We start from the raw sequence: 22,914 nt of genomic DNA, 5'->3' as shown, positions 1-22,914 counted from the left end.
GAATATAGCTGTGCATGCTTTTGTGAATGCAGTCACAACCTGATGTGTGGGTGTATGCTGGATTGAGATTTTGGAGAGATCCTAGATGCCGATTACAAAAAGGTGAGGTCTCTGATGCAGTCTGATAATGTTTTTGTTCTGTTGTATCGGGGCTTATACTGGTAAGACTGTAAATAAAGATGAGATTTAATTTATTTGAACAAGGATGTGCAAGGAAATGAAATGTAGGCTTGAGTGAATAAAACAGGGCTGAGGTGATTAAGGCAAAGACTTTAATATAAGTGCATGTATAAAGATATTTAGTTATGGTGTATCAGTGAATCTGTGTTATGTGTGTGTGCGGTGGAGAGCTGGGGAAAGCAGGGCTTATCTGTTGTCATTTTGTGTTTCTCCCTCAGGATCAGACTTGTGTCTTATTAATGAAAAACTCATCAGATATCAGAACAGCTCCCCGAGGAACCGAGCACGGTTATGAGACACATGTCAGACCTCGTTTAAATACTGCAAGTGTGTGTGTGTGCGTGAGAGAGAGTGTGAGTCAAGAGGAGAGACTGCAGAGTGGTATTTAATTTTCCAAGATGAAGGATTATCACTGGCAGAATTTGATCATTCTGCTCTGATCTCAGGATATTCAATCACAGCTTATCCCAAATATTAAACTCTGTCTTTTGTCCCCTTTCCTCTCAATCCCTGCCACACACACACACACACACACACACACACATGCATGCACTGCTCCAACTGCCAAGCCTTTCATTGAGTAAAGTGGCCCACTGAGCCTACTTTCAGGATGGTGCGGGTTATGTGATTGTTCAGCCACCTGCTGACCTCAGGGAATGGGTGAGTCAAGGGGAGGAAGGGAGTGAGGGAGGCAGAGAGGGAAGGAAGGTTTTGAAGCCAGGCTTTAGTATCTTATGGAGGCGACTAAGGAGAGTAAATTAAAAAAAAAAAAAACTGTTACATCTAATCCGGAGTGCTGAGAACAAGTGGCACACACTCCTAAGTCTGATCCCTCATGTTTACATGGATCTGCATGAGCTTAAACACACGCAACATACACATGCCCCTCCCCAAATAATACACACGCATGCAAATGTTCTGTGATTGTGTCCCAGGCAAGAGGGTGGGAGCGAGGGAGGGGAGGTTCAAGGTCCCGATCTCCACTCTCATTTTCAGCCAGGGGATCTGCACCCAGGACATCTGGGTCACATCATTACTGCAATCTTCTGCTTGTTCATTCCCAGCTTTACGGGGGCTTAGAGCGGCAGACCTGCTGAGAAACACATGCACGTAAACACACAAGGATGGAGACGTGTGCACAGTGTGTGACAGTTGTGAACAGTGAAATAAAACAACGTCTTAAAAGGGATTAAGGTGATTGGGGTTGTGTTTGGTAACATGAAGATTTCAGGATGCGGTGAAAAGATTGATCAGCACACATAAACACATAAATATGTGTCAGTCAATATGTTTGTAAATACGAATTATGAGAAGAATTAACACAAGATTCTGCTGCAGTCTTCAGTACTTTCATTTATTTATTTATTTCACTTTAAAAAAAATAAATGTTTAGAGCCGCGTTAGAGCAGGGCTGTTTAGTGCAGCAATATCGCCATCTACCGGTGGGCAATGGTTTCACAGCAAACAGCACCTCCACGTGATAATCGACAGGAGGCAGTGTTGCAACAATGTTGCTGGGAGAACGGTAGGCTGAAGTTGCTTTTAGCTCCCTGGTCAAAAACATGTTTTACTTTGTTGTGGTTGTTTTCTGTGGCATGCAGATATTTCATGTTGATTATTATTGGGTTAAAATAGGAGGTTAATTTATGCAGTAACAGCATACATATTTTTAACTTTTTACCAGTGATAGCCAGTGCTTATTTTGGTGTGGTTGTGTTGTATCATTTGCAACATATTCGCAGCGTTCATAAAGAAATCAAACAAAACAAAAATAACAGAAACTAGAAAAGCATCTAAAGCAAGCATAATAACTGTGCCTTTTCATTTTTTTCAGGTCTTTATGTGTTATGTAAATCACTTTGAATTGCCTAGTTATATAATCTGCTTTGCTTTGCGTTTGTGCAACACTTCTATTTATTTATTTATGTAAGCTTCCAGTTCAGTTTTTTATTGAGCGCTGTCCAATCTATACGGCAAGTATATGATATAGAAATAGCAAGGATATGCTCAATTCTAGCTATTTCTAGCAGGAAATTGAAATGCTAAATGCTATGCTCATACTGGGTTCCAGTTAAAAAAATACACTTCTTAATCACATTAAGATAAGATAAGATAAGATAAGATAAGAAGAACTTTATTTATCCCGAGGGAAATTCTTTTGTCATATACATGCTCAATGCAGCAAGAGAGACAGAGGAACAGAGGAATAAGATATACAATATATACAATAGAATACACGTATACAGTAATATACAGTAGGATAGTGCAAAATATAATATCAAATGACTTTAACAAGTAACAATATAACTATATCCTGAAAAATAAATAGTTTAGCTATCAGTGCAGGTGATTCTAAAAGTGGCATAGTATTGTGCAAATGAATAAAAGAGAGTAGCAGCATATGATGGGGAGATGAAACAAACATTCCATGAAAAACTGTTGGGTGGTATTGCACGGCCTGAATGGAAACAGAATAACTTTGTTATTAATCCTCAGGAAAATCACCCACAGAGGGAGGAAGAGTTGTACAGTCTTACTGCCACCGGCACAAAGGATTTTCTGTGGCGGTCAGTTCTGCATTTCGGGGAGGCGTGCATGGGGTGGGACGGGTTGTCCATGATACAAAGAAGCTTTTTTAGCATTCTCCTTTCAGATGACACTGGTGGTCTTCATTAGGTAAGATCGCAGCAGTTGCATTTCATCGCAAGGCAGGAAGTATTAAAGCTGCACTTTTAAAGCAAAGAAAGTGAAGATAAACGTGTAAAGAGCAGCTGGAGGGTCGCTCGTGTCGACAGATAATCTCCAATCAGGCTGTAACTGCCGTCTACAGGTGAGACTGAGACTAAAAACTCTGCTCCAGGTGAGGCTCGAACTCACAACCTCGGCATTGCTCTGCTGTATACTGTCATATAAGTACCGCGCGCTAACCGATTGCGCCACTGGAGCTTCGGCGGAAGGCCGCCAGGAAATCGGTTTAAGAAGGCGCAACTGCCCGGAAGAGGTGAAGAAACATGACCTTTGGTTAATTACGTTTTGTTTATCAAATAGTGCAAGCGCACAATGTATGCAGACTGTATTAAAAGTTCATGGGACCCCGGTTGTCCGAGTCTAGAAGCGAAAACATCACAAATAGCCGACTCACGTGCTGCGTTCAGGGACCTGACACAAAGCTCGAAAAACCTGCGGTAAACCTAAAAATAAGACAGGCAACAAAACGTGAGCAGTGGCACGCAGGCATGCGGTGACTTTTGAAGAAAGGTAAGCAGAGACACACACTTTCCTCCACTATTTAACAGTTTAACAAGCAAATACTGTACTATACACAGCATGGATGTTTGCACTTTTCTGAACCCCTATCCTTTCTGAGAAACTGTAATTTATGTTTTACTATCTACTGTGTGAACTATGAAAACACCTCACTACACATAAAAACGTATTAATGGAAAATTGTGCATTACAGTACAACAACTGTTGTACAGCACAAAAAGTAAAATTACATTTTGTGTAGAAAAATGTTCCATATCAGTTTTAAATAGATTAATAATACTCCTCCATATGTTTAATGCTGAGCTCATATTAAATGCTTTATGTTCTGTTTAATATCCAGCATCATATTCTTTAAATCACATTTGTAGTGGATGTGCTGTGAGGGCCACATATCTATGAAAAAAAAACAAAGCAATAAAGGAAAACATGCTGGAAGGAAAAGCTCTCCTTAAATAACACCAACAGCTTAAATAAATACATGAAAGACCAAGAAAAGAAAAAGCTTCTTCCTGGAGTAAACTGCAAAGGAAATGGAGAGGAGGACTGACATCCCTCAGACAGATCAAGACCACAGCATGCTGTCACAATCTTTTCAAAGAGGCAAAGAATACCAAGTATAGTGATGAAGGAAATGTTTCAGTCAGGACTCATGTCGGTTCTTCAGCATTAGCTAATGTTAAAGTATATGTATACACTGGTTTGATACTAATATATAAATATGACACTGCTTCGCATGCTGGCAACGTATTCACACCACAAAATAAAAATCTGCTCGCCCTTTCAGCATAGCTCAAGTTATTGTTAATGGGAGGCAGACACATCTGTAGAATGAAGACAGCTGTTGTTTCCTATGAGTAAGAAACAAGCAGAGCTTTTAGTGACAATAGCTAACTGTGGCCGCGAGATGACAGTAATACAAAGGATGACTCTTTATGATGAAAGAAGCTTTACTTTGTTATGGTTCGTCTACTTTTAGACTTGCCAAGGCAAGCACTGCCTTTCTTGCTTCATGTTAGTGTTTTAGAAAACCAGAAGTATTAGTATTAGTAAGTATCTATTAACACCTTAAAGCTTGACACTTTATTCTTTGAAAGTAAAAACACAGATAATTGTTTTAATCAATGTGTTTGCAAGGTTTTGAAAGCACAGCTGCACTTATATGCTTAAACAGCAAACCATAAATACATTTAATTAGCATGCTCCATTTTAACGAGTGAAAAGGGAAATCTGCAATTTCATTGTAGTCTTGAGCAGCATAAAGGAAATCATTCCCCTCTTATAATTATACCAGATACCAAACAATAAGCAGCACTATAAAAATGCACAAAGCAAAAGGTGAGGCTGAAAGAAAAAGAAAATCAAGAGCAATTTAAGAAATATGACTAATGAGGAAAAAGACTCTTCACGGCACTGTGTAGGAGTACTCTGATTACTTGATGCATTTAATTAAAAAAAAAAAAAAAAAAAAAAAAAAAGCTCACTGTGTACAGAATTCCCTACCTGTTGAGACAGTGGACAGTGTAGCTTAATAAGGCACACAAATTCCATTTTGGATAATACTAGAGTGAAAACTTGCACCGCTGTGATAGCCATCTTTGCTCAAGTAGTCAATGCCCAGAGAAATTAAAGTTCTTGCTTGCTGCACTAAAACAGATTAAACTATAGAAAGAACCAGTGTGAAGGTAAATGCAAAAAAGGCTTCTGAACAGTAGATCATCCACAAGGAAATTGAATCTTTTAATGTGAGAGCAGTCTTCTCTCTGTACGATAGAATCGAAAGTTTAGTTATCAAAATCCAAATTTCAGGCAATAAATAAAATTGAAACACCACAATTGAGTACAAGTCTTTTATTTTGTTGTAGACTCAAGAAATAGTCAGAGGACTAATATTTTAAGGTCAATTTGTTGCATTTGTTTGTCTCATTCTATAAAGCCGCAGCCTGCATGTGTAAACGCTAGTAACATTTGAGCATATTGCCTCAAGCAAAGCATACATTTTAAGACCAAGACATTACATGGACCCACTCCATTGTCAGACCCCGGCCTTGGTCTGGCTGTTGGCTGGCAGTGGCTTGCCCATGTGGATCCCCACTGTGAGGCCAGACTCTTTGCTGGCATATTTCTCTTTGACCTCAGGCTTCAGCAGGAAACCCTTATCCTTGTCAAAGTAGTCCAAGGGAGCAAAGTACACAGTTGCTTCCCCACAGAGGTTTTGCAGTCGTGTGCGCCAGCCCTCCAGCATGGAGCTGCGAGATTCAGGAGAACCAGTAGCAGGATCCCAGAAGATCTGAGGGGCAAAAACCTGGAAGCCACAGTAGTTCAGGATCCCGTTCTGCACACAAGAGCAGCTGTTGCCATATGACAGATCATTTAATGCTTTGATCTGTTTATAGTGAGACCTCACCTGCAGTGGCCACAGTGTGACATTGATGTCACCATTGATGCCAGTGTCACTGTACACAGATTCAGGACAGTCAGTGGTGAAGGACAGCATGGCTTTCTTGTCCTGTACAGAGAGCAAGGAGTGAGCAAAGAGGGAGAGGACAGCCTGAACACAGACATGTTGGTGGAGCCCTCACCTTGAAGATCCCCTCACTGTACCGCTTCTCCTGTGCGTAGGCAAAGCCCAACACCCGATCCATCCACCCCTTCATGATTGCAGGAACAGATGACCAGTACATGGGGAACTGGGAACACAGGTTTAGTGGTCATTTTGATGTTGACACCTGTTAGCTGACCCCAAAGACACTTCCAGTCAGACACTACCTGAAAGATGACAAGGTCTGCCTCCTTGAGCTTCTTCTGCTCTTTTTTGATGTCATCTGCAAGTTTGCCCTCCTCTGATGCCAATTTGATCTCCTTTGCGTAGCAGAAGTTCTCAGCATCCTTCACTCCACCTGCAAATAAAGCTAATGTTTACACCTGAAGCACAATCAAAGCATTGCTATACCTGCAGAATATTTGTATACCAGTGATGTCCTCAGTAGTAGCAGCAGCTTTGAACTTCATGGCATACAGGTCAGACACCTGTACAGTGCAGCCTTGAGCAGTCAGAGCTGCCACAGCAGCATCTTTGGCAGCAGCATTGAAGGAGGTAGAGCTCTCATGGGCATACACAATCAGCACTTTCTTGGCTGCAAAGCCAAAGAATAAAACAAAACAAAACATAAAGTTCCATTCAGCACAGAAACCTTTCACTCTTCTTGTCAAAGACTATCAGCTTTGGCCAAACAACTTTAAGCAATTACCAGGAAGAAAGTCTTACCCATTCTCAAAACTGCTGCGCAACAGTAAATGATGAGTTTTCTGTCTAACTGGTACAACAACAGAAAAAGTGCCCATACTGGAGCAAAACACACCTGCTGCTTTTATACACACTTCGAGCACTATTTCACACAGGTGCTGTCAATCAGCAATAAACCTCAAGAGTAAGCCAGCTGGTACTGCGGCATTTTCTCTCAGACCAGTTGGTGGCGGTAATGCTCTATTTTGCTGTTTGCCAACTGCCAATAAACCGTATAAAGAAGTAGAAGAAGAATTTCTCTCAGGTTTCCCATTTTGTATGGAAACTGGTGGAAGTAATTCTGAGATTAACTTAAACCTTCAGCCCAGTTTAAACACAAGATGAATATTTACTTCATATAATCACAATCATCTTAGTTTCACACACATCATTTTCCCATGGTGATTGTTGCCAAACCTGGCGAACCAATGATTAGCCTGCGGTCTGAGGACAAAAACGGTACACACACACACACACATACAGCCAAAAATCTGACTTTGAAGGAAAAACTATATCTTGATGGTTAATAGATCGCATTGGTCAACAAAAAAGAAGCAGAACAAACACAGAGAGGTATAATTCTGGGTTTCTTAATCTCTATTTTGAATGTTGCTTGTTTTTAAAGATGCTATAAAGTTTGTTGGCATTTTCAGGGTGCTCAGCATTTATCTGTTTCATTAGCTAAACATTGGCTGTGTCCCAATTCAGGGTCTGCACGCTTGAAGTACGCGCACTACGCGTACTATGTACGGTGCGTACTATAAGTACGAGAAGTGCGGAAGTGAGAGGCTTGTGAAATGGGACGGTCTAGCCTTCGTTGCGCAGTTCAGGTTGCCTAGCAACCATGATACTAACTGTGAGAAACACGAGATTGTGTGACATAAATGAAGGAGAAAAAATGTTTTTTTGGTCATTCATTTTTGTCATGACATCACTTTGATTAGTTGAGTATCTGAGGCTGAGACGTCATTGTGGATGTTGGGTATCGAAGAATCCATAGGTCCCTCATCCTATTCATGTAGCCCCTTCCGCCGGGGTTACTTGCGTAGTAGCATTCCAACAACGCCCTGTTTTCGTCTCTTGCCCACTGATGCCTTCTTGTTCCAGTAGCCCACTTCTCGTCAGGGTGCCCTGGTTCCTCAACACCTGACGCGGACCTTGTTGATCCGGGCGACGTCCGAGCCTGCATGCCTTCATATTTATCTGTCTCGCTCATGTCTGCGGTAGGCTCGCTTAGCAAATCGACCGCGCATTTGGAGTATGTATTTGAAGTACACTTCGAATTGGGACAGCCGTTGTCGCGTGGCGGTGTTGTAATCGCACTTAAAAGGTGTACTTCAAGTGTGCAGACCCTGAATTAGGACACAGCCATGAGCTCAAAGTTTATGCTCTAGGTGAGGCTTGAACTTACAACCTCGGCATAGCTCAGCCCAATACTGTCATATAAGTACTGCTCGCTAACCGATTGCGCTACTGCAGTATGACGGTTTGCCACGTATGTTTGCCCATGACAGTATGCTTTTAGCTCATATTCATAAAGCCAGGATGGTTTGTCACTTCATTTTACCAGTTAAAGTATGCTTGTAGGTAACATTCACAAAGGTAGCATGGTTTGGCACTTAATTTTACCCGTCAGAGTATGTTTCTAGCTCTTATTAACAAAGGTAGGATGATTTGCCACTGAATTTTAGCTGTTAAATTATGCTTCTTGTTCATATTCACAAAGGTAGGACGATTTGTATTGTTTTAAATTGTGGTCATAAGTATTTTGTACTTGTAAATCAGTTTTGTATTTGTAAATCAGGATTTGTGTGTGCGTAAAAAAGATTTGTGTGTGAACTTAGCCAAAAAATGCTATAAAGTTTTCAGTGAGCTCAGCATTTTTCTGTTTCATTAGCTCAAAGTTTATGCTCCAGGTGAGGCTTGAACTCACAACCTCGGCATAGCTCAGCCTAATTCTGTCATATAAGTACCGCGCGCTAACCGATTGCGCCACTGGACCACATGCACAAAGAGTTTATTCCTTTCTCCCTTCATTCAACTGGTCTAAGGTAAAAAAACAGGGGGACAGAAACAGCTTAGTCAGTCACTCATAGGACAAACGCTTTATGCTATACTATATTGCCACAAATCTCACGCTTGTAGTCTATGTACTATATGCAGGATTAATCGATAGATGCATTGTAACAGCAGTCTGGCGAGGGAGGAGCCAAGTTACAACGGTAAGGTTTCTCTGAACAGCGACGCCATCAGCATGTAACGGCCACCACTATACTCCCACACCCACTAGGGGACTCCCCCAACTACAATAATAGTAGGGCAAACCGCCCCCCCCCAGTGGTGCTATAATACAATAAGGGTTGTCACAGCATGCATTAATATATGTGGGGAATCAGGTTTTTTTTCTATACATCTATGTTACAAATGCTTTTTTTTTTCAGTCTGTGCACATTTGTTTCAGATCATTTCTGTTTCCCTTTTTTCATATTTCCCTTTTATTCTTTAATTTTCGTAGGTTTTAGTGTAGTTTATTAAGAGATATTGACTTAATTGATAAAGAATTCAAGCGTGTGGCAACAAAGTCTTTGTGTCCCTGTATTCTACCACTATACCATGAACTTCCATTTAGCAAAACTAAATTAAATGAACGAAAGTTGAAGCCTTGTCTCCTTCTTTTCATATAAATGAGCTTTGCCTCCCTGTACTTTTTAAAAAGTAGCTAAGTGAACTACATATAAATGTAGATTAGCCTTCAGTACAGTTAGCGTGCTTCCACTGCAGCGAGAGGTGATTGGCTTCTACAGTTCTTGGTAGTGGAGGAGCACATGAGTGGCCTAATCTTGGTTGAATTTGGTACACAAAACTATTGGCTCTCACATGATGGATTTGCTTGACCAACTGGTGGCAGGTGAATAGAAATGCTTAAAAGCCTTCAGTACAAATATTAGAAAAAGGAGAAACACAATCTTTAAATATTAAACATGCTTTACTCTTCCTGTGCACTGGCATCACAGTCAGTGGATTTCAGTTCATGTGCGGGAGGAGCAAAATCGTGGAAGAGCCCACAGTGGCAATAGACATTTTTACCTCACAAAAATTGCAATGGTAAAGTGTAAACTGCATCAAGGACAGAAAGAACACGTACTGCTGAAAGTGTGATCTTAAAGCTGCGTTCATAGCAAAGCCTGTAGTATAGGCAGTGAGGCGCAATAGGGCTTGCAGTCACCTGATCTACAGCAGCGATCAGGTGTCAGTCTTGCTTTCAACCTTGGTGTACAGTCATCCCCACCCCCCCAAAAAAGGAAAAACCCGTAACACCTGTGTGTTCCTATTAGAACATGGATTTGCATTAGCATGTGGAAACATAGCCAGCCCCCCCAAACTCAGTTCTCCATCACATTTAAAGCCATACATGACTGGATCCTATAGGGACTTGGAACCATCATTACATTGTGGTAGTATACATCATGTTCTAGAGGGATAACGTGTATGAAACCCAAGTGGTGCATTTATAACTCATTGCTCAAAGTTGGAATAAAGCAGGCTTTATTTTAAGACCAAGACATTACATGGACCCACTCCATTGTCAGACTCCAGCCTTGGTCTGGCTGTTGGCTGGCAGTGGCTTGCCCATGTGGATCCCCACTGTGAGGCCAGACTCTTTGCTGGCATATTTCTCTTTGACCTCAGGCTTCAGCAGGAAACCCTTCTCCTTGTCAAAGTAGTCCAAGGGAGCAAAGTACACAGTGGCTTCCCCACAGAGGTTTTGCAGTCGTGTGCGCCAGCGCTCCAGCATGGAGCTGCGAGATTCAGGAGAACCAGCAGCAGGATCCCAGAAGATCTGAGGGGCAAAAACCTGGAAGCCACAGTAGTTCAGGATCCCGTTCTGCACACAGGGAGGAGCAGCTCTTACCACATGACAGATCATTTAATGCGTGGCTCTGTTTATAGTGAGACCTCACCTGCAGTGGCCACAGTGTGACATTGATGTCACCATTGATGCCAGTGTCACTGTACACAGATTCAGGACAGTCAGTGGTGAAGGACAGCATGGCTTTCTTGTCCTGTACAGAGAGCAAGGAGTGAGCAAAGAGGGAGAGGACACAGCCTGAACACAGACATGTTGGTGGAGCTCTCACCTTGAAGATCCCCTCACTGTACCGCTTCTCCTGTGCGTAGGCAAAGCCCAACACCCGATCCATCCACCCCTTCATGATTGCAGGAACAGATGACCAGTACATGGGGAACTGGGAACACAGGTTTAATGGTCATTTTTGATGTTGACACCTGTTAGCTGACCACAAAGAGGAGTCCAGCCAGACACTACCTGAAAGATGACAAGGTCTGCCTTCTTGAGCTTCTCCTGCTCTTTTTTGATGTCATCTGCAAGTTTGCCCTCCTCTGATGCCAGTTTGATCTCCTTTGCGTAGCAGAAGTTCTCAGCATCCTTCACTCCACCTGCAAATAAAGCTAATGTTTACACCTGAAGCACAATCAAAGCACTGCTATACCTGCAGAATATTTGTATACCAGTGATGTCCTCAGTAGTAGCAGCAGCTTTGAACTTCATGGCATACAGGTCAGACACCTGTACAGTGCAGCCTTGAGCAGTCAGAGCTGCCACAGCAGTATCTTTGGCAGCAGCATTGAAGGAGGTAGAGCTCTCATGGGCATACACAATCAGCACTTTCTTGGCTGCAAAGCCAAAGAATAAAACAAAACAAAACATAAAGTTCCATTCAGCACAGAAACCTTTCACTCTTCTTGTCAAAGACTATCAGCTTTGGCCAAACAACTTTCAGCAATTACCAGGAAGAAAGTCTTACCCATTCTCAAAACTGCTGCGCAACAGTAAATGATGAGTTTTCTGTCTAACTGGTACAACAACAGAAAAAGTGCCCATACTGAAGCAAAACACAGCCTGCTGCTTTTATACACACTTCGAGCACTATTTCACACAGGTGCTGTCAATCAGCAATAAACCTCATGACAGCCAGCTGGTACTGGGGTAATATCTCTCAGACCAGTTGGTGGCAGTAATGCACCCATTTTGCTGTTTGCCAATCAATCAATACTTTATTTATATAGCACATTTAAAACCAGAGGTACACCAAAGTGCTTCTCAATAGTAAAATATGAAATAAAATTAAATACATATGGATACAATAATAGAGTAGAAATACATTTCCAGACATAACAAAGCACTAATTAACCTGTGAGTACTATGTTAAAAGAAATATTTCACACCTAGTGTTAAAGTTAGGTAAAATCAACACAGAAATATCAACTGGAAAAACCCAGTAACACAATAGGTTAAAATTACATACAAATGCAATAAAAGTACAAAGTGTACATCCGATAACTCACTAACTAATCTGAAATGCAAGATCAAATAAATAAGATTTCAATCATGTTTTAAAAGATTAAAACAATTCAGACGCGAGAATTTCAGCTGGAAGATTGTTCCAGAGGTTAGGTGCAGCAATGGCAAAGGCACGATCACCTCTGGTTTTCAGCCGGGACCTAGGTTGCACCAAGAGCATTTGACTCAATGATTAAAGTGCTCTCCTAGGAGTATACTGGCAGAGAAGTCCAGTTAAATAGCAAGGGGCAATATTATTTACGATTTTGAATGTAAGAAATAAAATCTTAAAATCAATCCGATATTTGATGGGCAGCCAATGTAGGTCAGCAAGGATCGGGGTAATAGAATCAAACCTTCTAGTACCAGTTAAAAGGCGTGCCGCTGCATTTTGGACAAGTTGTAGTTTATGAAGAAGGGCAGATTGGAGGCCCAGGTAAAGGGAGTAGTCTAATCTTGAAGTAACAAATGCATGTGTAAGTTTTTCAAGATCCCTTCGTGGTATGTAATGCTTAGCCTTAGAGATTTGTTATATTTGGTAAAGCTAGACTGTACTACAGAAGACACTTGTTTATCAAGTGTAAAGGAGCTGTCCAAAAGAACGCCTAAGTTACGTACTGTATCAGAGAGGGAGGTAGCAAAGGGCCCAAATATATCGGCTAATTGTCCCCGAGGGATGTGGCTATCAAAGACAATAATTTACGTTTTCTTTTCATTTAGAAAAAGGGAGTTATTCGTTAACCACCCTTTGATCTCCCTCATACAATCAAGAAAGCAGCGTAGTGAAGATGGGGTATCGTCAGTCAGACAAAAATAGATTTGAATATCATCAGCATAAAAATGAAAAGAAATGTTACATTTGTGAGATATAGAGCCCAAGGGAAGCATGTACAATGAGAACAACATAGCCAACTGCCAATAAACCCTATAAGAAGTAGAAGAAGAATTTCTCTCAGGTTTCCCATTTTGTATGGAAACTGGTGGAAGTAACTCTTGAGATTAACCTAAACCTTCAGCCCAGTTTAAACATAACATGAATATTTACATCATATAATCACAATCATCTCAGTTTCACACACATCGTTTTCCCATGGTGATTGTTGCCCAACATGGCGAACCAATGATTTGCCTTACGCCCTGCGGTCTGAGAACCTTTGATATAAACTATACATAAGGACATAAAAGGTACACACACACACACAAACAGGCAAAATTCTCTGACTTTGGAAGAACGTGTATATCAAGATGGTTAATAGCTTGCATTGAAAATAAACAGAAACAAAAAATAGCAGAACAAACACAGCGAGGTATAATTCAGGGTTTCTTAATCTTTATTTTGAATGTTGTTCATTTTAAAGATGCTATAAAGTTTGTTGGCGTTTTTTTGTTTCATTAGCTCAAAGTTTATGCTCCAGGTGAGGCTTGAACTCACAACCTCAGCATTGCTCAGCCTAATACTGTCATATAAGTACTGCGCGTTAACCGATTGCACCACATGCACAAAGACGTGGTGTGGAGGTTAGCCAGATAACTCAGAGCCAGTCAGTTAAACAGACCCTTATTTGACATTAGCAACATAAGACCATACAAGCCAGGTCCCACGGCTCTACCCTGTCCGTACATACATGTGCGGGGATCAGTAGTCACGGGCGCCAGCCAAGTTACAACGGTAAGGCTTCTCTGAACAGCAACGCAATCAGCATGTAACGGCCACCACTATACTCCCACACCCACTAGCAGGGATGGGTACCGGTATCCGGTGCCATGATGGCACTGGTTCTGACATAAACGGTAGTAACCAGACCGAAAAGCAGCACACATTTCAGTGCTTTATTTCGGTGCTTTTTTTGTCCTGAGATGTCATACACTTTGGATTCTAGATAATCATTTTACCTTTGCAAGCGTACGGTACGTCATTCTTTTAGAGCAGAGCTACAGATTAAAAATGCCCAAGGCGAAGCGGTCAAAAGTCTGGCTGTACGTCACAGCAAAAGATGCAAACTCAGCAGCCTGCAACAAGTGCTTTAAGCTGATACTGTGATACTGTCAAAGGAGGTAACACCTCGAATCTGATGAAACACCTGGCGACGTATAGCATTTTGTTAAAAGCCGAGAAATGCACCGTATTTGATAGCTTACTGCAAGACCTCACACCATGCACATCTACTGCGGGTGTGGTGCCTGCTATTGGACCCGGAGCAACATCCCCCAAAAACCCGAAGATTAGAGTCCTGGCCCCTAGCCCTGCCAGTGTAGCAGAAATGATGACGGATGATGATGGCAGCAGCAGCCGTTCTTCTCTGCGTGAGTAGCTTAATGTTGTTTGTGTGTAATTTATGTTGAGTAGGCTAACCACGTTATTACATTAATGCACGTAAGGTGAACAAGTAAACACCATCGTAGTTACATGCGGCTGTCTTCTTGTTTGATGGCAGATACTCCCTTCACCCTGGCTAAAAAAGCTAAAATGACCAAAGAAAAAGTGGAAAACAGCTAAACATGAGAGGTTTTTGGACAAAGTTTGTGTTTTTTCCATTGTTTAAGCACTGCTTCCAGCCAAAAGTGATACCATATATGCCCTATAGCTGCAGAAAAGTCTAACGTTATTATCTTTTTACAAAAAAACAACTGAACATGAGAGGTTGTTGGACAAAGTTTGTGTTCTCCGTAATTTAAGCACCGGTTCAAGCACCGACACCGTTTCAAAAGTACCGGTCGGTTTGGTACTGGTATCGGATAAAACCTAAACGATACCTATCCCTACCCACTAGGGGACTCCCCTAACTACAATAATAGTAGGGCAACACCCCCTCCCCCCAGTGGTGCTATAATACAATAAGGGTTGTCACAGCATGCATTAATATATGTGGGGAATCAGGTTTTTTTTTCTATACATCTATGTTACAAATGCTTTTTTTTCAGTCTGTGCACATTTGTTTCAGATCATTTCTGTTTCCCTTTTTTCATATTTCACTTTGATTCTTTAATTTTCGTAGGTTTTAGTGTAGTTTATTAAGAGATATTGACTTAATTGATAAAGAATTCAAGCATCTGGCAACAAAGTCTTTGTATCCCTGTATTCTACCACTATACCATGAACTTCCATTTAGGAAAAGTAAATTAAATGAACGAAAGTTAAAGTCTGTGTCTACTTCTTTTCATATAAATGAGCTTTGCCTCAAATAAAATTTGCCTCTCTCTTATACTATTTCCCAGTAATGTTTTAGAAGCAGTTAACTGTACTATTTGATCGACTTTCACGCATTTAAATGAGCTATTCTGACATTCTTGGCTCTTACTTTTTAAAAAGTAGCTAAGTGAACTACATATAAATGTTATTTAGCCTTCAGTACAGTTAGCGTGCTTCCACTGCAGCGAGAGGTGATTGGCTTCTACAGTTCTTGGTAGTGGAGGAGCACATGACTGGCTAAATCTTGGTTGAATTTGGTACACAAAACTATTGGCTCTCACATGGTGGATTTGCTTGACCAACCGGTGGCAGGTGAATAGAAATGCTTAAAAGCCTTCAGTACAAATATTGGAAAAGGACAAACACAATCTTTAAATATTAAACATGCTTTACTCTTCCTGTGCACTGGCATTACAGTCAGCTAATTTCAGTTCATATGTGGGAGGAGCAAAATCATGGAAGAGCCCACAGGGGCAATAGATATTTTTACCTCACAAAAATGGCAAGAGTGCAATAGTAAAGTGTAAACTGCATCAAGGACCGAAAAAACACATACTGCTGAAAGTGTGATCTTAAAGCTGCGTTCATACCAAACCCAGCAGTATAGGCAGTGAGGCGCAATAGGGCTTGCAGTCACCTGATCTACAGCAGCGATCAGGTGTCAGTCTTGCTTTCAACCTTGGTGTACAGTCATCCCCACCCCCCCAAAAAAGGAAAAACCCCAAACACCTGTGTGTTCCTATTAGAACATGGATATGCATTAGCATGTGGAAACATAGCCAGCCCCCCCAAACTCAGTTCTCCATCACATTTAAAGCCATACATGACTGGATCCTATAGGGACTTTGAACCATCATTACATTGTGGTAGTATACATCATGTTCTAGAGGGATAACGTGTATGAAACCCAAGTGGTGCATTTATGACTCATTGCTCAAAGTTGGAATAAAGCAGGCTTTATTTTAAGACCAAGACATTACATGGACCCACTCCATTGTCAGACTCCAGCCTTGGTCTGGCTGTTGGCTGGCAGTGGCTTGCCCATGTGGATCCCCACTGTGAGGCCAGACTCTTTGCTGGCATATTTCTCTTTGACCTCAGGCTTCAGCAGGAAACCCTTCTCCTTGTCAAAGTAGTCCAAGGGAGCAAAGTACACAGGTGCTTCCCCACAGAGGTTTTGCAGTCGCGTGCGCCAGCGCTCCAGCATGGAGCTGCGAGATTCAGGAGAACCAGCAGCAGGATCCCAGAAGATCTGAGGGGCAAAAACCTGGAAGCCACAGTAGTTCAGGATCCCGTTCTGCACACAGGGAGGAGCAGCTCTTACCACATGACAGATCATTTAATGCGTGGCTCTGTTTATAGTGAGACCTCACCTGCAGTGGCCACAGTGTGACATTGATGTCACCATTGATGCCAGTGTCACTGTACACAGATTCAGGACAGTCAGTGGTGAAGGACAGCATGGCTTTCTTGTCCTGTACAGAGAGCAAGGAGTGAGCAAAGAGGGAGAGGACACAGCCTGAACACAGACATGTTGGTGGAGCTCTCACCTTGAAGATCCCCTCATTGTACCGCTTCTCCTGTGCGTAGGCAAAGCCCAACACCCGATCCATCCACCCCTTCATGATTGCAGGAACAGATGACCAGTACATGGGGAACTGGGAACACAGGTTTAATGGTCATTTTGATGTGGACACTTGATCAAAGACACTTCCAGTCAGACACTACCTGAAAGATGACAAGGTCTGCCTCCTTGAGCTTCTTCTGCTCTTTTTTGATGTCATCTGCAAGTCTGCCCTCCTCTGATGCCAGTTTGATCTCCTTTGCATAGCAGAAGTTCTCAGCATCCTTCACTCCACCTGCATTTAAAGCCAGTGTTTACATTTGAGAGCAACCAAAGCATTGCTATACCTGCAGAATATTTGTATACCAGTGATGTCCTCAGTAGTAGCAGCAGCTTTGAACTTCATGGCGTACAGATCAGACACCTCTACAGTGCAGCCTTGAGCAGTCAGAGCTGCCACAGCAGCATCTTTGGCAGCAGCATTGAAAGAGGCAGGGCTCTCATGGGCATACACAATCAGCACTTTCTTGGCTGCAAAGCCAAAAATAAAGATTTGATAGAGATCCAGTCACATACAAACATCTCACATTGATTGCCAAAGGAAACAGCCAAAACAAAAACCAAACACTTTCACAATTAGAAACCAAACACATTTCAGCAGTTACCAGGAAGAAAACCTCTTACCCATTCTCAAAACTGGTGCACAACTGTAACTGATGAGTTTTCTAACTAGCTGCCGTAGGAACAGAAAAAAAAAAATACTCATACTGAAACAAAACACAGTCTGCTGCTTTTATACACACTTTGAGCACTACTTCACACAGGTGCTGTCAATCAGCAATCAGGGTCATGAGTCAGCCAGCTGCTACTAAGGGATTTTCCTATTTATTACTAAAACTGGAAAATATTTTAGTGGGAGTAACACTCAGACTAAATTGAATGTTCATCTCAGTTGAAACACAGCATAAATGTATAACAGTTCATTATATTCATTCTGTTTTTTAATTTCCTCTTATAAATAATATTTACCTCAGTTTCTCTCCATCATCTCCTGTGATGATTGGTGTCCAACTTGGACCAATGTTGGATGTTTGACCAAGTCCTGCAGTCTCAAAACCACTGATATAAACTATACAAGAGGACACACACACACACACACACACACACACACAATAATGCTTTATTTTTAAATCATTATTAGGAACATTTATAATAATTTCTTAAGGTGTTTTACAGTGCCATCATGTGGACGTGGTTTAAGTCATCATAATGCTCATGAAGCCAGACAGTGTTTTATATCTCTGAAAATAAAGAGGTGGGTTTTAAGAAAGAAGTTTTTATGTAATAAATAGATTGCAAAATTTCTATAAAATAATCAGAATCACAATCAGAATACTTTATTGATCCCTATGGGAAATTATTTTTCGTTACAGTGCTCCATTATAAACAAACATTAACAAAGACAGACTAACTAAGAATAGAACAATATATACAGGCATATATATACATAAAAGTCACTTATTAATAAATAGCTGAAAAAGAACATGTGCAAGAAGGGTGCAGCTGTTGCAGTAAACAGTGTGTTAAGTGGATGAGTTGTACAGGGAGATGGCCACAGGCAGGAATGATTTCCCAGGTCGTTCAGTGGTGCTCTTTCTTAATCTCAGTCTTTTACTGAACGTGCTCCTGTGACTGACCAGCATGTCATGGGGTGGGTGGGAGGTGTTATCCAACATTGTCTTTATCTTGGACAACATCCGCCTCTCCGACACCACCTTGAGGGAGTCCAGCTCCATCCCCACAACATTACTGGCCTTACGAATCAGTTTATCGAGTCTGTTGGCATCTGCGACCCTCAGCCTGCTTCCCCATCATGCAACAGCATAGAGGATCGCACTGGCCACAACAGACTCATAGAAAATCCTGAGCATTTTCTGGCAGATGTTGAAGGACCTCATTCGCCTTTTGCAGTCGGACTCTAAACCCCAGAGATGTTTGGTTTACTTGAAGTGACACGAAGTCTGTTTATTCAGCCTCGTAGTCGCATTTCTGTAAAGTGCTGTGCATTTGTAGCCCAGTCCAGTTTATTGTCAATGTGTACTCCAAGGTATTTATAGTCCTCCACAATGTCAACACTGACCCCCTGGATTGAAACAGGGGTCAAGTGTTTCCTGGTCTTCCTGAAGTTCACTATTAATTCCTTGGTCTTTGCCACGTTGAGCTGCAGATGATTCTGCTCACACCACGTGACAAAGGAGTCGACCACAGCCCGGTACTCTGTCACATCATCCCTGCTGACGCATCCAACTACCGTGGAGTCATCAGAAAACTTGAAGATGGCAGGTCTCTGTGCAGTGGCTGAAGTCTGTGGTGTAGAGGGTGAAGAGGAAGGGGTAGAGGACAGTCCCCTGTGGTGCCCCTATGTTGCTGATTACCTTGTCAGACACACACTGTGGGAGACGTACATATTGTGATCTTCCTGTCAGGTAATCAACAATCCAGGAAACCAGAGAAGCATCCACCTGCATTGTTGTTAACTTATCACCCAGGAGGGTCGGCCTGATGGTGTTGAAAGCACTGGAAAAGTCAAAAAACATGACCCTCACAGTGCTCGCCGGCTGGTCCAGATGGGTGTAGACACGATTGAGCAGGTAGATGATGGCGTCCTCTGTTCCGAGACGAGGCTGATAAGCAAATTGAAGGAGATCCAGATGTGGTCTGACGATGGGTCGCAGCTGGTCCAGGATGAGCCTTTCCAGGGTCTTCATGATGTGGGAGGTCAATGCCACGGGCCTGTAATCCTGGGGGCCACTGGGACGTGGCGTCTTTGGAATAGGGATGAGGCATGATGTCTTCCACATCACTGGTACCCTCTGCAGACTCAAACTCAGCATAAACAGTTTATGAAAGACTCCACACAGCTGGGGGGCACAGGCCTTGAGGACGAGGGGACTCACTCCGTCTGGTCCAGCAGACTTGCTTGAGTGAAGTCTCCTCATTTGCATCTCAACCTGGTATTGAGTGAAGGTGATGGGTGGGGGAGGGTTGTCAGGAATCTCACAGGAGGCAACAGCGCCATGTGAAGAGAGAGGCTGGCACAGTCCTTAGTCACCCACGGCTTGTTATTTGGGTAACAATGAACTGTCTGAGCTGGAACAATGGAGTCGATGCAGAAAGTTATGTAGTCTGTGATACACTCAGTAAGCCCATTGATGTCCTCGGCGTGAGGCTCACAAAGATACTTTCTTTGAAGAAAGCACACAAATTTACTTTATAATAGGCATACATGACACTTATTGTCTCTTAAAGAAAACAGGTTAAGGAGAAATTTCTTTCCCCTTTAGGTAAACATTAATTTCAAGAATCTGCTCCAGGTGAGGTTTGAACTCACGACCTCAGCATAGCTCATCCCAATACTGTCATATAAGTACCACCCGCTAACAGATTGCGCCACTGGAGCACATGCACAAAGTTTTGATTCCTTAATTCCTTTATCCAATAGGAAGCCAATGTAGTGACGCCAGAACCAGAGTGATGCGATCAAATTTCCTTCTGCCAGTTAAAAAAGGTGCCGCCGCATTTTGCACTAATTGCAAGCGTGACAGGGTGCCCAACCCAACCCCAGTTATAAGGGAATTGCAATAGTCCAAACATGAGGTGATAAAAGCATGAATAACAGTTTCCAAATTGTGTTTGGAAAGGAAAGGCTTGACCTTCGATAGGCGTCTGAGGTGATAAAAAGACGATTTTACCACCCTATTTAAATGACCATCAAAGGAATTTTTAGTATTATATAAAACACGGGGGTTATGTGAGTTGGCCAAAATAAGTTGAGAAAGATAGGCATGTTTATCGGCTTTAACCGCCTTCTGATAACTTTTCCAACTACTTTTTAAGGTTTCCAGACAGACATGCATGCTTCCAGCTCCCGTTTCTGCTCAATGACAACTGGTACTTTTCCACTTTCCTTTTTCTCCCTCCTTGCGCTCACAGAAACATAACAGGTATGGTAGGCCATTCTCCCTGCAGCACGGACTACACTGCCCACGAGGCTACGTTCTTTAGGGCTATGTCTGTAGCATTCTGCCTATTAGCTTAGCACAACAACAACAAGGCGCTCTGTCACCCAGGAAACAGACAGTCGCAGAGAGAGCGTTGCCCTGTAACCATGGCAACCGCAACGCTGCCGCCTGGAACAGAACATGCTGTCAAACAAAACCCAAACAATCCTGACAATATGAAACAGGAAAATACCGCCGTGTAATCCATTATTTCAACAAAGTAACTGTTCTTAATACCACCTTTTTAGATCGCAACCTTAATGGAATACAGTCATATTTTGATTTTTAAATACGTAACGGTGGTACATCATTTCCATTACTCCAACACTGCTTGTAGGCTGCCAACTTGTAGAACAGGGAGACTGAAGCAAGCAATAGCTCCGGACAGCTATTTCTTGTCCTGTCACAGACATCTGAGCTGCATGAATTTTGTACATATGTAATGCTCAGTTCAAAAAAAAAAAAAATTTAGTTTTGTCATTTTTGAAATGACTAGTCTATTCAATACAGGGATCTTTCTTTTGACCATGACTAAAAAGAAAGTCAAATTTCCTGTCCTCCCACATGCTGAGGGTTTTAAACATGGTAATCAGAATTCATCCAGTCTTGAAAGCTTGCCGAATATCCTGTTCTGTACATCAACCATTTTGTAGGTGGTTGAACTGTATGAAACCCAAGTGGTGCATTTGAAACTCATTGCTCAAACTGAAATTACAATAAAGCAGCCTTTTTATTGCAGTAGACATTTCAAGACATTACATGGACCCACTCCATTGTCAGACCCCGGCCTTGGTCTGGCTGTTGGCTGGCAGTGGCTTGCCCATGTGGATCCCCACTGTGAGGCCAGACTCTTTGCTGGCATATTTCTCTTTGACCTCAGGCTTCAGCAAGAAACCCTTCTCCTTGTCAAAGTAGTCCAAGGGAGCAAAGTACACAGTGGCTTCCCCACAGAGGTTTTGCAGTCGTGTGCGCCAGCCCTCCAGCATGGAGCTGCGAGATTCAGGGGAACCAGCAGCTGGATCCCAGAAGATCTGAGGGGCAAAAACCTGGAAGCCACAGTAGTTCAGGATCCCGTTCTACACACAGGGAGGAGCAGCTGTTACCACATGACAGATCATTTAATGCTTGGCTCTGTTTATAGTGAGACCTCACCTGCAGTGGCCACAGTGTGACATTGATGTCACCATTGATGCCAGTGTCACTGTACACAGATTCAGGACAGTCAGTGGTGAAGGACAGCATGGCTTTCTTGTCCTGTACAGAGAGCAAGGAGTGAGCAAAGAGGGAGAGGACACAGCCTGAACACAGACATGTTGGTGGAGCTCTCACCTTGAAGATCCCCTCACTGTACCGCTTCTCCTGTGCGTAGGCAAAGCCCAACACCCGATCCATCCACCCCTTCATGATTGCAGGAACAGATGACCAGTACATGGGGAACTGGGAACACAGGTTTAATGGTCATTTTGATGTGGATACCTGTCAGCCGACCATACACATTTCCAGTCAGACACTACCTGAAAGATGACAAGGTCTGCCTCCTTGAGCTTCTCCTGCTCTTTTTTGATGTTATCTGCAATTACGCCCTCCTCCCATGCCAATTTAATCTGACCTGCATAGCAGTCCTCTGCAGTCTTCACACCACCTGCAACAGAAATTTAGTGTTTGCATCTGAAGAGCAATCAAAGCATTCCTATACCTGCAGAATATTTGTATACCAATGAAGTCCTCAGTAGTAGCAGCAGCTTTGAACTTCATGGCGTACAGATCAGACACCTCTACAGTGCAGCCTTGAGCAGTCAGAGCTGCCACAGCAGCATCTTTGGCAGCAGCATTGAAAGAGGCAGGGCTCTCATGGGCATACACAATCAGCACTTTCTTGGCTGCAAAGCCAAAAAAAAAAATTGATAGAGTTCCAGTCAGATTACAAACACACAAATATTTCACATTGTTCAAAATAAGAGACCAAACAAGTTTCAGCAGTTACCAGGAAGAAAAAGTCTTACCCAT

General features: G+C 42.4%; 4 protein-coding genes and 2 non-coding genes across 6 annotated transcripts; all 6 read right to left on the bottom strand.

Annotated features, from left to right (window-relative positions):
* Positions 1-3,032: 3,032 nt before the first annotated feature.
* Positions 3,033-3,126, bottom strand: trnai-uau (transfer RNA isoleucine (anticodon UAU)). Its single transcript has 2 exons — positions 3,089-3,126; positions 3,033-3,068 (listed from the first exon to the last, which is right to left on the bottom strand). It is a non-coding gene; the product is annotated as a tRNA-Ile (tRNA).
* A 2,353-nt stretch (positions 3,127-5,479) lies between these two features.
* Positions 5,480-6,716, bottom strand: LOC102777071 (NAD(P)H dehydrogenase [quinone] 1-like). The gene is made up of 6 exons (XM_087845193.1): positions 6,713-6,716; positions 6,417-6,581; positions 6,214-6,344; positions 6,027-6,134; positions 5,852-5,953; positions 5,480-5,779 (listed from the first exon to the last, which is right to left on the bottom strand). Exons 1-6 carry the CDS (start codon positions 6,714-6,716, stop codon positions 5,480-5,482), a joined length of 810 nt encoding a protein of 269 aa, XP_087701319.1.
* A 1,922-nt stretch (positions 6,717-8,638) lies between these two features.
* On the bottom strand, positions 8,639-8,732 carry trnai-uau (transfer RNA isoleucine (anticodon UAU)). Its single transcript has 2 exons — positions 8,695-8,732; positions 8,639-8,674 (listed from the first exon to the last, which is right to left on the bottom strand). It is a non-coding gene; the product is annotated as a tRNA-Ile (tRNA).
* A 1,457-nt stretch (positions 8,733-10,189) lies between these two features.
* On the bottom strand, positions 10,190-17,585 carry LOC148101777 (NAD(P)H dehydrogenase [quinone] 1-like). Its single transcript, XM_087845110.1, has 6 exons — positions 17,531-17,585; positions 11,261-11,425; positions 11,058-11,188; positions 10,870-10,977; positions 10,693-10,794; positions 10,190-10,616 (listed from the first exon to the last, which is right to left on the bottom strand). The coding sequence occupies exons 1-6, from the start codon at positions 17,532-17,534 to the stop codon at positions 10,317-10,319; spliced, it is 810 nt and encodes a 269-aa protein (XP_087701236.1). The 5' UTR covers positions 17,535-17,585; the 3' UTR covers positions 10,190-10,316.
* On the bottom strand, positions 16,280-17,499 carry LOC148101778 (NAD(P)H dehydrogenase [quinone] 1-like). The gene is made up of 6 exons (XM_087845167.1): positions 17,481-17,499; positions 17,213-17,377; positions 17,011-17,141; positions 16,833-16,940; positions 16,656-16,757; positions 16,280-16,579 (listed from the first exon to the last, which is right to left on the bottom strand). Exons 1-6 carry the CDS (start codon positions 17,497-17,499, stop codon positions 16,280-16,282), a joined length of 825 nt encoding a protein of 274 aa, XP_087701293.1.
* A 4,098-nt stretch (positions 17,586-21,683) lies between the features above and the next one.
* LOC102777362 (NAD(P)H dehydrogenase [quinone] 1-like) lies at positions 21,684-22,914 on the bottom strand. Its single transcript, XM_087845192.1, has 6 exons — positions 22,911-22,914; positions 22,623-22,787; positions 22,422-22,549; positions 22,237-22,344; positions 22,060-22,161; positions 21,684-21,983 (listed from the first exon to the last, which is right to left on the bottom strand). The coding sequence occupies exons 1-6, from the start codon at positions 22,912-22,914 to the stop codon at positions 21,684-21,686; spliced, it is 807 nt and encodes a 268-aa protein (XP_087701318.1).

The sequence above is a fragment of the Neolamprologus brichardi genome, chromosome 8 (genome assembly GCF_056152115.1).
Source record: "Neolamprologus brichardi isolate AB-2024 chromosome 8, ASM5615211v1, whole genome shotgun sequence".
Classification (NCBI taxonomy): Eukaryota; Metazoa; Chordata; class Actinopteri; order Cichliformes; family Cichlidae; genus Neolamprologus; species Neolamprologus brichardi.
The sequence above is the reverse complement of the archived record's forward strand: the minus strand, read 5'-3'. Positions and strand labels throughout refer to the sequence as shown.